Source organism: Triticum urartu, chromosome 6 (genome assembly GCF_003073215.2).
Source record: "Triticum urartu cultivar G1812 chromosome 6, Tu2.1, whole genome shotgun sequence".
In the NCBI taxonomy this organism is placed as follows: domain Eukaryota; kingdom Viridiplantae; phylum Streptophyta; class Magnoliopsida; order Poales; family Poaceae; genus Triticum; species Triticum urartu.
In genome coordinates this window covers 457,423,111-457,439,655 of record NC_053027.1, presented here as the reverse complement: position 1 = coordinate 457,439,655, position 16,545 = coordinate 457,423,111, and the positions used below count along the sequence as shown (strand labels likewise).

The 16,545-nt window shown below is 49.1% G+C and overlaps 1 protein-coding gene across 2 annotated transcripts; it reads left to right on the top strand.

Moving 5' to 3' along the window:
* The first annotated feature begins 13,871 nt into the window (after positions 1-13,871).
* Positions 13,872-15,870, top strand: LOC125514177 (39S ribosomal protein L18, mitochondrial). 2 transcript variants are annotated; one of them, XR_007286301.1, is made up of 3 exons: positions 13,872-14,498; positions 15,523-15,614; positions 15,699-15,870. XR_007286301.1 is itself a non-coding variant. In XM_048679450.1 (2 exons), the coding sequence occupies exon 1, from the start codon at positions 13,941-13,943 to the stop codon at positions 14,496-14,498; it is 558 nt and encodes a 185-aa protein (XP_048535407.1). In that variant the 5' UTR covers positions 13,872-13,940; the 3' UTR covers positions 15,699-15,870. The 2 variants fall into 2 exon arrangements, 1 of the variants encoding a protein (XP_048535407.1); XM_048679450.1 differs by lacking the exon at positions 15,523-15,614.
* The last annotated feature ends 675 nt before the right edge of the window (positions 15,871-16,545 follow it).

Genomic DNA, 16,545 nt, shown 5'->3' with positions numbered 1-16,545 from the left:
AGGGTCCGCACGCTTAAAGTTTCGATGACGGTTATATTATGAGTTTTGATGTACGGAAGGTTGTTCGGAGTTCCGGATGTGATCACGGACATGACGAGGAGTCTCGAAATGGTCGAGACATGAAGATTGATATATTGGAAGCCTATATTTGGATATCGGAAGTGTTCCGGGTGAAATCAGGATTTTACCGGAGTATCGAGGGGTTATCGGAACCCCCCGGGGGATTAATGGGCCATAGTGGGCCTTAGTGGAGAAGAGGAGAGGCGGCCAGGGCAGGGCCGCGCGCCCCTCCCCCCTTAGTACGAATAGGACAAGGAGAGGGGGGCGGCGCCCCCTGTCCTTCCTCTCTCCCTCCTCTTTCCCCCCTTCTCCTAATCCAACAAGGAAGGGAGGGAGTCCTACTCCCGGTGGGAGTAGGACTCCTCCTGGCGTGCCTCCTCCTGGCCGGCCGCACCTTCCCCCCTTGCTCCTTTATATACGGGGCAGGGGCACCCCATAGACACAACAATTGATTTGATCTTTTAGCCGTGTGTGGTGCCCCCCTCCACCATAGTCCACCTCGATAATACTGTAATGGTGCTTAGGCGAAGCCCTGCGTCGTTAGAACATCATCATCATCACCATGCCGTCGTGTTGACAAAACTCTCCCTCAACACTCGGCTGGATCTGAGTTCGAGGGACGTCATCGGACTGAACGTGTGCTGAACTCGGAGGTGACGTGCGTTCGGTACTTGATCGGTCGGATCATGAAGACGTACGACTACATCAACCGCGTTGTGCTAACGCTTCTACTTTCGGTCTACGAGGGTACATGGACAATACTCTCCCCTCTCTTTGCTATGCATCACCATGATCTTGCGTGTGCGTAGGAAAATTTTGAAATTACTACGTTCCCCAACAGAATTGGCAAACTTTTTTTGTTTTGAGAAAATTATGTTTTGAGGCTGGGCTAGTAGAGCAAAAGGTTTAATTCCCCAAAAAATGATGAATTAACGAGAGGGGACAAGATGGGGAATTAAACTATGAGGATGGGTTAGAGATGCCCTTAGTTATTCTTAGTTAATAAAAATTCAATCTGCCTTCATCCATATCTAAGTTTCATCCATAGAACATGGTAACCATGTCTACAAAAGAAATCATGTATTTCAACCAAACTCAACCGGCAATCCACCATATCTAAGTTCTATATATGAAACTAAGATAATTGATCAGAATATAGCTACTAAACATAGATAAGTTGTCAAAAAACAACGTTTTATGACCAAAAAATGTTCCCGTCAAGAAATAAAGTTGTCAAAAACAACTACTGACATACACAGATCTAGGCGTGCGGCCTAGGCTTTTGTTTCCATATGCATTTGAGACAAGACCCTCTTCTAGCTAGATCCTTTGCTGGGCAGACCTCTACTTTCTGCTTTGAGTTCTCAGACTTATTTGATATCTGCGTGGATCCAATGATGTTGATTTCCTCACTCATCCATAATGGGAACTTTGATCTCTACTTATTATGGGGCGAACCAACCTGTGGTTGGATGGTTAGAGGGACTGTGATATCCCCAGTCCATCAGGGTTCAAGCCCTGGTGCTCACATTTATTCCTAAATTTATTTCAGAATTTCCGACGATGTGCATTCAGTGGGATGAGACGCTCCCGTTGACGACGATGTGCCTATGATGACTTTGTAAATTTTAAGATGATATGCCAGCTCAATCTTTCGGAGGTGCTCATAGGGATAGGGTGTGCGTCAGTGCGTGTGTGCGTTCATAGGGGTGAGTGTATGCGCGTGTATATGAAGGCTTGCATTTGTATTGTGTTAAAAAAAATATGCATCAGAAAATTGCACCTCAACATGCAAACATGTATAAGAATTCCCATTCTATTTTGATATTTGTATTTAATAAATATTTTACAACTATATATATATGTGTGTGTGTGTGCGTGTGTGTGTTATAACTATATAATAAGCAAACAAAATAAATATATGCAATTCATTTTTTATTATATTATGATCCAAATATTCATGTTCTTTACAACCAAATTTCACTAGAATATGTTGCAAAACAATATGCAGCAATATGTGGGGTATCATCTAGTCAACTTAATTTTCAGAGCCCATTACCTAATGGAAACCCTACTACAAGTTGTATAGGGATATAAACTTACTAAACGGGACTGGCGGACACGGTTTATTCTAGGGAAAGTTAGAACTATCGGGCTAGCTAAACTAACTAAATGGGATTGACGGGCGTTGTTTATTTGTCATTTACATCCCTAAGAGCAACTCCAATGCGTTGATCCAAACAAATGGTGATTTTGTTATTTTTTGTCCGTTTGGGTCATCCGTCCTATTTATAATTTAGGTCGGCAGTGCGTCAACGCGTCGACCCATATTTGCCGGCGTGGCCGGCTGACCGCCGTTTTTTCAACAAATATGCACACATTTTGCATAGTTTCAGAGGCAAACAAAAATAGCAATCACAACCAAATAAATTTAGCATAGTTTTACAAGCCGAATAAAAATTAAATTGTCTCAAATACATTTGAAAAAAATACATCTATTGGTTGCCAACATGAGCCCACATATGCTCGGCCAAATCATTTTGAAGCTGCATGTAAGTTTCCCAATCACACATTGATGAAATTCGATGAACTGTGCCAATGTTGCCGCTCGTGCTCGCGGCGACGTCGGAGTGGGGGGGGGGGGCTTCTGTGCCCTGCGCCGGGGCGGTGGTGCGGCGACGGGCTGCTGGAAGAGGCACCGGAAATGGGCGGCGGCGACGACGGGGCGGGCGGGCGAGGGTTTACTGTCGGTATGGGTGGAAGAGGATGGCCAATGCGCCACCGACTTACGGGCCAGGGGTGGAGCAGGCGCGCGTCTGCTTTGTGTCCGCGACGATAGAAATCAGGCTCAAAATTGGGCTGGGAATGAGTCGACAGATGGATGAAAAATGGACGCCACAAAGACGGTTTTTTCTGTCTGCGCCGATCCAAACGGGCGTGCGCGGATGAAATGGGTCGGTGCGTTGGAGTTGCTGATGAAAAGTGGACTCCATAAAGGCGGCTTTTCTGTTCGCACCAATCCAAACGGACGCGCGCGGACAAAATGGGTCGGCGCGTTGGAGTTGCTCTAAGTTCGAAGTATAAAGTGGACTTACGGCGAAAATGCGAAGTTGAGGTATTGGGCGTGTCATTTAGAGCAACTCCAATGGACCAACTCAAATGGACGGTGTTTTCGCCCGTTTTTTGTCCGTTTGGGTCGGCCGCCTGCCCAGCGTCCGCCCTATTTTTGTTATGGGTCGGCAGCGCGCCCAACGCGCCGACCATATGTGCTGGCGTGGACGGCTGGCCGCCCAATTTTACATTGATTTGCATTCAACATATTGTCAAATGAAAATGTTTTACAAGCAAAATAGTCTGGCCGCCCAAATAAATAGTATAGTTTTACAAGCCAAATACAAATAAAAATGTTTCACATAGTTTTGCAAATGAATAAAAGAAGATACATCTATTGGTTGCCAACATGCGCCTACATATGCTCAACCAAATCATTTTGCAGTTGCACGTGAGTTTCCCAATCACGCATGTCTTCATGAAATTGAGTGAACTGCTCAAATGTTGCCGCTGCTCCATGCTCAGGCACAACATTCTCACTCTGAAACTGAAAACCTTGATCGTACAGACCTTCTGGGCGCTCGTCTTCTATGATCATATTGTGCATGATCCCACAAGCAGTCATCACCTCCCACGGTTTCTGCGTGCTCCAAGTATTAGCAAGATATCGAACGATGCCCCATCGAGATTGCAAAACACCAAAGGCACGCTCGACATCCTTCCTAGCACTCTCTTGCTCTTGGGCAAATCTTTTCCTTTTCTCTCCAACAGGGTTGGGTATTGTCTTGACAATAGTGGTCCACTGAGGATAGATACCGTCACCCAGATAGCACCCTTTGTCGTAGTTGTGGCCATTGACAGTAAAATTCACCGGTGGGCTGTTGCCTTCGGCAAGCCTAGCAAACACCGGCGAGCGCCGAAGCACGTTGATATCATTGTGTGATCCAGCCATGCCAAAGAAAGAGTGCCGGATCAAGAGATCTTGAGACGCCACGACCTCTAGTATGACTGTGCAAGCCCTGACATCTCCCTTATACTGCCCCGAACCGTGCGTCTAAGGCGGATGGTAACAGGAGGCAGGGGACACGATGTTTACCCAGGTTCGGGCCCTCTTAATGGAGGTAATACCCTACGTCCTGATTGATTGTTCTTGATGATATGAGTATTACAAGAGTTGATCTACCACGAGATCGTAGAGGCTAAACCCTAGAAGCTAGCCTATGGTATGATTATATGTTGTCCTACGGACTAAACCCTCCGGTTTATATAGATACCGGAGGGGGCTAGGGTTACACAGAGTCGGTTACAAGGGAGGAGATCTACATATTCGTATTGCCAAGCTTGCCTTCCACGTCAAGGAAAGTCCCATCCGGACACGGGACGAAGTCTTCAATCTTGTATCTTCATAGTCCAACAGTCCGGCCAAAGGATATAGTCCGGCTGTCCGGAGACCCCCTAATCCAGGACTCCCTCAGTAGCCCCTGAACCAGACTTCAATGACGATGAGTATGGCGCGCAGATTTGTCTTCGGCATTGCAAGGCGGGTTCCTCCTCCGAATACTCCATAGAAGATTTTGAACACAAGGATAGTGTCCGGCTCTACAAAACAAGTTCCACATACCACCATAGAGAGAATAATATTTCCACAAATCTAATCTGCTGACACGTTTTGACAGCATGACATTATGTCATGGCCCGGTCTTTATTCGAACCGTTTTTCTCAACCAGCACTGCACATATCGCGAGGCGGTTTTCCTGACATGTCTTGTCAAAGCAAAGATCGTGTCCCCCTTATTACAGGATTCTCATCAATACAGACGTGGGTAACCCAATCGTGCCTGTTGGTATGACTCCTCGATTTTAGGCAAGTCCCAAACGGCCACGAGGAGGACGCTTGATATTCACCCTCTTTATAAAGAGACCAAGGCCTGTCCTTTTTTCCCTCTCGTGCTCAATCGAATCCTTCCCCCGCCTCAAGTTCCCAACACCCAAGGCTCAGGTCAGGCGCTTCGGACCTTCAACCATGTCTGGATCCAACCTCCAAGGTCGGTGGATGCCTTCCTTTATCACAGAGGAGGACATCAAGAAGCTGAGAGAGGCCAGGTATCTGACCGCCGAAATCTCGCACAGGCTACCCGCCCGAGGATAAGTCATCCCAACTCCCAAACCCAACGAGAGTGTTGTGTTCATCTCTCACTTTCTCCGAGGGCTAGGCCTCGCTCTGGATCCCTTTGTTAGGGGGCTCATGTTCTATTATGGGCTGGATTTCCATGATCTGGCCCCGGATTCCCTCCTTCACATCTCGTCGTTCATCGTCGTGTGTGGGGCCTTTCTCCGCATTACCCCACACTTCGGCCTGTGGCTCAAGACCTTCAATGTGAAGCCGAAGATGATCGAGGGGCGGCACGCAGAGTGCGGAGGTGCCATAATAAGCAAAAGCGCTGAGGCTCCATGGCCAGAGGGTTCCTTGCCAGAGGTGTCCAGTTTGTGGCAGCGGGAGTGGTTCTATATCACAGCTCCCCGGAGTTCCAAGTGGGTAGCCGCCCCTGCCTTTCGCTCAGGCCCCCCACCACAACTGACGTCATGGATCAACAAGGGGCCGAACTGGGGGCCAGCAAATGATGTGCCGATATTGCAGAGTCGCATTCGAGATCTCCTTGAGAGAGATGTCAGCCTGGTCTCGGTAATGCAAGTTATGCTAGTTCGTCGGGTCCCGCCTTGCAAACGTCGACCCCTCCGTATGTGGGAATTCAACCCGGAAGGACCGCGAACTATTCAGCACTTCCTCGGCATGACGCTCAAAGAGATGTACAAATTGTTCTTCGGACCCCAAATAAAGTGTCCGGACACCACCGAGGATGCGGGTCTGAGCTGTAATCGCCCTGATACCCAAGTAAGTAATTCCATGGCCGAACACACTGTCTTTTTATTTATCATAACATCATTCTGAAAAGTCGCTCTTTGACCAGGACTGGATAACCAAGGCGAAGATGATCAGGTGTTCGGCCCCCCTTCCCGAAGGCCTGGCCAATCCTGTACTAGACAGAATGCTCGAGCCGGCGCCTTATTAGGCGCCCTCAGGGGAAGATAAAGGGGGGAATACAGAGGCTGAAAGCGGGCCTCTCTCACTATTCATCCGAACCGGGGGAATTAGCGCCTCCGCGAAGGAGGATAACCAGGGAGAAGAATCTGACATTCCCTCTCCCCAAGGAAGGAAGAGGAACACCTCTGAAGACCCGGAAACAAAGGTTTTCAAACGGGGGAAGAAATCTTCGCCAGAGGGTCCCGTCTTGGAGGGTACTCTTGCCGCACAGTGCCCGCAAGGGGATCAGCCCTCGACCGAGCTGTAAGTAAACAAAAGGTACTTAATAGTGAAAATATCCTTCCTTACTTCTGAAGACAATAACCGAAGCTTATATTTGTAGTTTGGATCGTAGCCCTTCTCGACAGAGTTCGTCTTCCGGGGATCTTCTTCCGGAGATGATGGAGAGCGAAACACCTCCCCCTGCCACCCCGCCTCATGAGGCGGGCGACCCTGAAGTGTCGTTGCGAAGGGTTTCTCCTGATCCGCCAAGGCCAGAGGGTAATCCTTCGGCCACCCGGAGTCCTCAGTATTCGGCTCCTAAAGAGAGCAACAAAAAGAGTCCGGAACCGTACAGTGTGCGGTCGGACGCACTGAAGGATCTTCTGGAGCAAGCAGCCATCTCAGAAGCGCATCGTACGCTAATGGGTACGGTAATTGAAAGGATTTCATCCGCCGAAAGCGGGTTGCATGAAGCTTTTATGAGTCTAGTGAAAGGCTTTGAGGTACGTGAAATAGTGTATGTTTTTGACAGTACCACACACATTAGGTGTGCCCTATGCAGATTGTAGCCCCTGAGACTCTGGTTGCAGTCGAAAACGGCGGCAAACAGAGGATCATCGTCCCAGGTAATAACCAGACCGCCTTTATGTGCAGGTGGCTGAAGGTCCGGTGGCTAGCCGGACTAATGAGTTTGCCGAGCTAAAGCGGCAACTTGATGCGGCGGATGCCGACATCGTGCTTGTCAACAAGCGGCTTGACGAGGCACAGGGTAAGTGATTTCTCCGGCGATCAACACATAGTAAGAGGAGCATGATGCCGGTATCTTTAATATGTTGTGACTACAGATGGAGCTGCCACCATGGAGACCCTTCGGGCGGAGCTTGCCCGAGCCAAGGAACAAGCAAGAAATAGCGATGCGGCCGCTCTAAAGGGGGTCGAAGAGATGAGGGCCGAACAGGCCGCGCATTTCCAGAGCAAGGAAAGAATAGCCAAGATGTCCGTTGAGTTGAAAGATGCCGCTGACCGTTACCAGCTTCTTGAAAAAGAAAGCCGAGCGAAGGCGACGGACCTGGAGAAGGCCATGGTAGCAGCCAAGGAAGCCCGCTCCAAAATCAGAGCGATGAAGGAGGAGCTGCGTCAAGCTGCAGATATCGCGGCTGGGAAGCCCTTTTTGTTGCGGACTAAGTTTGGAGATCCGAAGTATGCTCCTCTTGATCAACTATGGAGTTCTGCAGACGCATACGTGGATTTGGCAGCAAGTGCTGCTGATGCGGCCGAGTACTTCAAGGATCAAAAAGATCGTGAAGTGGAAAAGTTGTTCTGGTCACAGTTCCATGCTCCAGTGCGTCCGCTGCTGTTGAATGAGCGAATGGCCGAGTGGGCCGAGCTACATAGGTTGTCCGGACTTGCCATGAGGTCTGTTGTGGATCATCTGTGGCCGGGAGGGCCAAGGCCGAATAGTTACTTTAGTTTAGTGCAACAATTCCTTGGTGCTGTGCCGCACATCGACGCTATGAAGAGGTCGGTGTGCATAGAGGGTGCGCGGATGGCACTTGCCCGTGTCAAGACATACTGGGCAGAGATGGAGGCCACCACTATTGCAACACAGGGTTCGGTCGTGGGCCGAGTGGCAGCCGAGCACTACTTTGAAGAAGTCCTTGAAGGCACTCGTTCGATAAAGGCTCAGTGCTCGAAGAATATTATGTTCTAGTGACATGTATTCCCATTGTAAAAACAATGTTTTATTTAAATTATAAAGGTTGTGTTTATACTTTTGCCTGAAAGTATTATGATGCCTCTTGTGCGGCCGTTTATGTATATATGTATATAACCTGAAAGATTGCAGTCGTCGGCTTCAGCCCCCACGCATATAATGCGGGGGTGTTCGCAAAAAACGCGTATTCACACTTGATCCAACATCTTGGTCCATGAAGGAGGTGGTAGCGCAGCGAACAAGGCAATCGGACTAATTGCTTTAACACTTTCACTTAGTCAGAGGAGTTTGACGGTGGGACTACTATATAGCCCCTGGTACTTCTGCGCTCGTCCGAATACGGGGCGCATACGTACATGACCGGGAAACGGCCCTTCGTTAATGCGAAGGAGTCCCAGAGATTCCGCTAAGTCATCGAGTGGTTGACCAGTCTCGCGCATTATCATGACAGTCAGTTTTCGGCTTTCTCTACTGAGGTGCTCATCCGGATGAACCAGTGCATAATTGCAGTAGTTCTCCCAGTGCTACCTTAGCCGATATAGCGGAACGTAAGGTACCAAAACATGGGAGCCGGACAAACCCAACATTTGACCAAAGACATGATTCGGAGCTGATGCATATAAGGCCAAACTCGCGACGCCGAACACTCCCTAAGGTATTCGGTCTTTATAACATATGCCGGGCTGAACAATGCCCCTAATAATAAACCCCGAGTGTATAGGTACGTGCAATATCCTGATGTGGCCACATGCCAAGAACGTCAGTATTCTTCTCGGTTGTATTGAGTATCCGAAGGATGTGAACAACAAGAGACAGTAAAAAAAGTTTACGCAGGGTCTTAATCTGAAAAGAAACCTTTGAGAGGGTCCCTGCTGCACGTCTGCGCCTGTATCTCCATTGTGCCGTGTCCTGAACGGGTGTAGCACGATTGTCATATGTAAAAGAGAAGAATTTAGGTGAAAGTTGCCATGCCAGAAAATTGGTTATTATCAATAAACCATTAAAATTCAAGATAAGTCAAGTTGAGCCGAACTAGGCCTGATTACACGCGGGAAGCCCCTGGTACCGTCTATGATGGTTTGACCATCAAACCAATCTCATGTATATGTAATGATGCACCGGACTTGTCTAACCGTGTCCGTGGTCTTGACGACCTGTCATCTTTTCTGGTTGGTGAGGCCGTCTAGTGCTCGGCTGTTAAAGCTGCCGCATATTCTTCCGCGCGTAGAGAACGCTCAATATTTCCACTAACTGTGATGGTGCCACGTGGACCAGACATCTTAAGCTTGAGAGAAGCGTAATGCGGTATTGCATTAAAACGAGCGAAAGCTGCTCTTACGAGTAGTGCTTGATAGCCACTTCGGAATGGAGCGATGTAGAAAGTTAACTTTTCGCTTCGGAAGTTGTCGGGAGAACCGAATACGACCTCTAGTAATAGAGAGCCCGTACAGCAGGCCTCTGGGCCTGGTATTACTCCCTTGAAGGTAGTATTACAGTGGCTTATTTTTGTCGGGTCTATCCCCATTTTGCGGACTGTGTCCTGATATATCAGATTTAGACCACTACCGTTGTCCATAAGGACTCGTGTGAGATGGTATCCGTTTATTATTGGGTCTAACACCAAGGCAGCCAATCCTTCATGCCGGATGCTTGTCGCGTGATCCCCGCGATTAAAAGTGATCGGGCAGGCCAACCAGGGGTTGAACCTAGGGGTGACGGGCTCTATGGCGCGTATGTCTCGGAGTGCACGTTTGCTTCTCCTCTTCGTTACATGGATCATGTTTACTATTTTAACCTCTGGTGGGAATTTTTTCTGTCCTCCAGTGCTTTGCTAGCGATGTTCGTCCTCGTCTTCGCTTGGTGTCTCCCCCCCCTTGTATTCAGCGTTTAGCTTACCGGCCTGCTTGAAGACCCAGCATTCTCTGTGGGTGTGATTTGCAGGTTTATCGGGGGTGCCATGGATCTAACATAGTTTGTCAAGGATCCTGTTTAGGCCAGACGGTCCATCTCTACTGCCTTTGAAAGGCTTTTTCTGCTGACCTGGTCGAGAGCCCCTGAATCCGGTGTTTATCGCCGTATTATCTGGGCTATCTTCTTTATTTCGACGCTTATTTTTATTGCCTCATGGTTTTCCATTGCCATCCCTGACTTCGGATGTGCTTGGTTCGCTAGTGCTACTGCGGGCTAACCAGCTATCTTCGCCCGCGCAAAAGCGGGTCATGAGGCTTGTCAAGGCTGCCATTGTTCTCAGTTTTTCTTGGCCGAGGTGCCCGGCGAGCCATTCATCTCGGAAGGTGTGCTTGAAAGCTGCTAAGGCATCGGCGTCCGGACAGTCTACGATTTGGTTCTTCTTAGTGAGAAACCTGTTCCAAAGCTTTCGGGCCGATTCTCCGGGCTGTTGAATTATATGACTTAAATCGTCTGCATCCGGAGGTCGGACATAGGTCCCTTGAAAATTAGCCCGAAAAGTGTCCTCGAGCTCCTCCCAACTTCCAATTGAGTTTTCGGGGAGACTTTTCAGCCAGTGCCGAGTTGGTCCTTTAAGCTTGAGGGGCAAGTATTTGATGGCATGGAGATCGTCTCCGCGAGCCATATGGATATGGAGGATAAAGTCCACAATCCAGACCCCAGGGTCTGTGGTCCCGTCGTACGCCTCTATGTTCATTGGTTTGAATCTTTCTGGGAATTCATGGTCCAGCACCTCATCGGTGAAACATAGGGGGTGTGCGGCACCCCTGTATTTGGGTGCATCATGGCGTTCGGACGGTTGTAGTATTCGGTTTTTATTTTGCGCCGGAGCATGCTTCCTAGATCCATAGATGGATCTGGTCATACTGGATTTTTGGCGCAAGTCCTCACATAGATCGTGTGTTGACTTATGTGCGACCTTGTTAGCCGCTCTATCGCGGTCGCAAGGTGGTTGATCCGGCAGGTTGGCCGTATTATTTTTCGGTTGTGTGGGCTCTAAGGCCTCATCGTCGAATTCAGGTAATAGCTTGCGCTTTGGATAGCTCTTTGTGTGGTAACTTTCACCATACTTTTCTTCGTTGTCGAGAACTTTGTTCCACCTGTTGTTGAGCGTATTTTGTGCGGCCTTAAGCCTTTGCTTCTGCTTCTCCAGACTCCTCGTTGTGGCAATAAGCCTTCTGCGGAGGTTCTCTTGCTCCAAGTGCGTTTCCGGGATGATGTGTGCATCTTCGTCGGGACTGTTTTCCTCCCCAGAGGGGGTTTGATGAGGTTTATCCTCGGTGTCGCCGTGTTCGGACGTCGGATCCGTACTATGTTCGCCGTTTGCAGCTTCATCGTGCTCTGCCCCCGGGGCAATGTGGTTGTCGTTTCCTCTAGAGTCGAGTGGAGTGTTATTTTCTTGTGCGCTGTTATCGCTGTTTTTGTCGAGGAGGGATTTGGAGCAGCGCCTACGCCGACACTTTGTTTGCTTCTTGGAGGGGTCATCCTCCGCTGTCTCCTCCCGTTCCTCGTCGTCGTTTTCTTTGGGTGTATCCACCATGTATATTTCATGTGATGAGGTGGCTGTCCAGTGCCCTATGGGCACTAGTTCCTATTCCTCTCCTGCATCGTCGTCCATGTCGTCGATGTCTGCGGAGTCGAAATCGAGCATGTCGGTTAAATCGTCGATAGTGGCTACTAAGTGGGTGGTGGGTGGGCAGTGAGTTTCTTCGTCATCCACATCCCATTCTAGCCGGACATAGTTCGGCCAAGGTTCTCCTGACGAGGAGAAAGACCTTAATGAATTTAGCACATCGTCGAAAGGCGAGTGCTGAAAGATATCCGCGGAGGTGAACTCCATGATCGGCGCCCAATCGGATTCAATAGGCACGGATGCAGGCGGCTCGGAGTCCGTGGCCGGAGATGAATCCAGTGGTTCGGCAACATGGCTCTCGTAAGGGGTGAAGTCAGTATCCGGCTCCATCGCCACTGAGAGTGCGGCCTCCGTGGCGGGGTCTATCCCTCCGTCCTCGGATGGCGCGATTTGCTCCGGATTGAAGGCCGGAGTAGTTTCAGATGCGATCTCCCGAACATTGTCCGACGGCAGAGTTACGTCATGCTCGTCGTGATCGTGCGGCGCACTTGACATAGGCTCGAATCTGTCGAAGATCAAGTCTCCGCGGATGTCGGCAGTGTATTTTAAGTTTCCGAACCTGACCTGATGGCCAAGGGCGTAGTTCTCGATCTGCTCCAGATGGCCAAGCGAATTGGCCCGCAGTGCGAAGCCACCGAATACGAAGATCTATCCAGGGAGGAAAACCTCACCCTGGACCGCATCATTACCGATGATAGAAGGGGCCATCGAGCCTTATTGTGACGGCATAGTGGAACTCTGAATGAAAGCACCAATGTCGGTGTCAAAACCGGCGGATCTCGGGTAGGGGGTCCCGAACTGTGCGTCTAAGGCGGATGGTAACAGGAGGCAGGGGACACGATGTTTACCCAGGTTCGGGCCCTCTTAATGGAGGTAATACTCTATGTCCTGCTTGATTGTTCTTGATGATATGAGTATTATAAGAGTTGATCTACCATGAGATCGTAGAGACTAAACCCTAGAAGCTAGCCTATGGTATGATTGTATGTTGTCCTACGGACTAAACCCTCCGGTTTATACAGATACCGGAGGGGGCTAGGGTTACACAGAGTCGGTTACAAGGGAGGAGATCTACATATCCGTATTGCCAAGCTTGCCTTCCACGCCAAGGAAAGTCCTATCCGGACACGGGACGAAATCTTCAATCTTGTATCTTCATAGTCCAACAGTCCAGCCAAAGGATATAGTCCAGCTGTCCGGAGACCCCCTAATCCAGGACTCCCTCAACATGCCTACTCATACGGAAACGGCAGCGGAATTTGTGATGTTTGAAGAACGGGTTTGTTCTATTAAAGTAGTCCTTTCAGAGAAGGAAATGCCCGCTCTCTCGGTTGCGATTCAACGCCGGAAGGTGGCCCGGAATGGAGCCACGGAACAACGGCCGCTGGCTGTTGAGGTGGTGATGGACCAACATGGCAACCAATATCTCCTCCTTGTCGTCGGACGACGAATCATCGGAGTGGCAAAGGAAATTGCGAAAAAAGAACTCGTCAGCGGAGTCTATTTCGTACCTTGGTAAACTGTCAAACAGATTGCGGGCGTTGAAGAAGGAGACGGCCGGCGAGGGGAGTCGCGGTGCCCACAGACCAGCTAGCTGCCCTACCGGCGTCCGACGAGTGTGACGGCGTCCGACGAGCGTGCCAGTCGAATGTGGCAGGGGTGGCGAGGCCCGGGGACAGAAGTACGCGAGTGGGGGGAAGCGGCGGTGGGAAGCAGTTTACTCCCCGGCGGCAAAACGACGGCGGAGGGCGACGGAGGAGAGGGGCGGCGTTGCTGGGTGGATGTGGAGGCGACGACAGCTGGAAGAGTCGCTAGCAAAAATGGTCGGCGGCGACGGAGGAGGCGGGCGAGAGTTGCTTGTTGGCCCGGGGGGTGGGGGAGGTGAGAGGGGAAGCCAATGTGCCACAGATCAGCGGACATGAGGAAAGAAGTAGGCGAGCGCGCGTCCGTCGCGCGTCCGTGCTGACGCAAATCCGATTCAAAAATGGGCCGGAAATAAATCACGCGCAGACGAAAAACAAACGCGTGTCTGTTTGGATCAGCGCGTTGAAACTTTTTGTGTTCGCGCCGACTCAAACGGACAGCCGCGGACGAAATGGGTCGACCCATTGAAATTGCTACCCTTTTTGGGCCCTGTACTGGATAAGGTGGCCTTCGGCTAAATCCCCATTCCTGCCATTCGCTCTTGCCCGGCTTCTCCCCACGCTCCCATGGCCGCCGTTTACCCCACCACGGCCGTCCTCCCCACGCGCCACTCCCCTCCTTCCTTCCTCCGGTCGCCGTCCCTGTCGTGGTCCGCCTCCATCACCCAGCACCGCATCCCCTTCTCACCGCGCCTCGCTCTCTCGCCGCCACCGGCGGCCAATCGGCGGTCATTCGTGGTCCGAGCGGCGTGGACGCGGCGGTCGCGCGGCGAGTTGGACAAGAGCCCGAACCGCAAGTCGTGGAAGCAGCGCACGGACATGTACATGCGCCCGTTCCTGCTCAACGTCTTCTTCTCCAAGCGCTTCGTGCACGCCAAGGTCATGCACCGGGGCACCAGCAAGGTCATCGCCGTCGCCACCACCAACGCCAAGGACCTCAGGACCACCCTGCCGTCCCTCATCGACGACAACGCCTGCCGGACCATCGGTCGCCTCATAGCCGAGAGGTCCATGGACGCCGACGTCTTCGCCATGGCGTACGAGCCCAAGAAGAACGAGAGGATCGAGGGGAAGCTCGGGATTGTCATCGACACCATTAAGGAGTATGGCATCATCTTTGCATAGGCAAGTTCCAGTGTAGGAGCAGAAACAGTTTTTATGTTGTATTTCTGTAGTTTGATTGATTCATGTAGCTGTTCTTGTTCAGCTTATCTTATATTGTTGGTGATGATGATCTAGTAATAGCTTCTTCTGCTGTGCTGTTTGTCTTTTCATATTGGTGTTGCAATGCTATTTTACTTGTAAAATTTCATAGGATATCCTTGGTTAGATTGTCCAGTGGGTAATATTATAGGGAAAATGTTCAGTTGATATAACACTAGTAAAGCCCAGTTGACTAAATGCAAATGTTGCTGGAGCTATCCAATTTTGTCAAGTCTAATGTGGATATGAGCAGCTAATAACATTAACCAGAACTATAGCGAGCAAGTTATGGATCTGAACTGTTTAGGAGTAACGGTTAAATATCAGAAAGTGCATTAAGCCTGAGTACACGTTTTTACCATGCTATTGTTGTTACTCATATTATATACAAGTATAAGGAACATGTGGATTTGCAAGGAAATTAGAGATGCACACAAGTAATGGCTTAGTAAGGTGTTTGTCTTTCAACTTTTGTTAGTTATCAGAAAATTGGTGAATGATTTCCAGACATTGTTGTTTATGGTCTTCAAATAATAACTGAATGATCCTGATGCTCTATAAATGTTAACTGAATGATTCAGGCGTTGAGAGTTTAACTGCATGGTAATTATGTTCATCTGTTGGTTAGCTGAAGTGTTGTCTCTTGTGTTCATCAAAATTATGTGTGTGGAACTGGAAGAAAGCTTTTGTATGGAACAATACGAAATATTCGAAGGCTGATAAGGCGCTCCTGTCTATATGAAACAAATGGTAGGTCCTCCCTCCGATCCATATTGATTGTTGTTTATTTAGTACAACTTACTAAATCAATGACAGTTAATATGGATCCGAGGGAGTGGTAGTTTTTGACTGCCTAAGTTTTTCCATATACTGGACAGTTTATATTCTGTTATGTCCTATGGCTCGTGTTTCATTCTACCAAGTTGAAATGTTTTCTCACGACTAGTGATTACAATTATCTACGAGTACCAACCAAGTCATCACCCGTGCTGATCCTTGAAGAAATTCGACTTGTTTCTCCACAAGTTGCATCAGTTGGTAAAATGTCACTGAACACTTGCATGCTTCAGTGCTGAAACTAGCACTTTACCTAATTTGGGTACCATCTTGTCATATTTGCAGTGCACAGACACCATCCTGATATGGAGCTTCCCTTCACGAATGCTCAGATGAAAGTACCTTACTCCTCGTGTTTATCTTTTTCATGGGAAAAATGGATCAATGATGTAATTTAACGGAACGAAACTAGTCACTGCCGAGGTCATTCGGGCATATGTGAGGTATATTGTGCTCATATGTTCATATGCTCCTCCTAGGCATAATTGTGCTGTCCGGCTATGCATCTTAAGCCTTAAGGGCATTAATTATGCCTACCACAGAATAACTGACCATAGATTCATGTTCTAGAGAGAAATGAGTTTTTGCTGCTGTGCAGTATTTTGAAAGGCCGCTGTGCTAGTAGTCAGCATGAACAAATGTCCCAGTGCCCTAATCTCCAAATTCATGTTGAAGAATCATGGCTGGTGAAACCTGCTCCCTGCTAGCTCATGCGTCTGAACTTTGCAGCCTCAGCACACGGACGCAGTTTCAGCTGGGATCTTCTTGTCTTCCCTACTAGTAATAATCATCAGCTTATCTTTCGACTTGGTTGACTCAAACTTGCAAATCCCTGCAACTACGGTAGCCAGTCTTGCAACTGGATGCAGCGTCCTGACCGTTTGGTGATCAGGACAAGAAGTGGAGGATTCCCTAAAACCAAATTTGAGGGAAAATAGCAGAAGTGTTGTTACATTTCGGCCCTATCAGAGCACCTACTGGAATGAGCTAATTTGGCCCCAACTTGTCCGTGAACACGTCCGGACCGTGTTCAGGCGTGTTCACTCTGAACCACCATTTGTCTATAAACACATTTGTGTCCCTCCAAATTGTCTTTTGAAATAAATTTTAATTCTTTTTTGAAATAAATGTC

Bases quoted from the DNA above. Each gene is read 5' to 3' on its own strand.
- LOC125514177 (XM_048679450.1), top strand. From the start codon at position 13,941: ATGGCCGCCGTTTACCCCACCACGGCCGTCCTCCCCACGCGCCACTCC.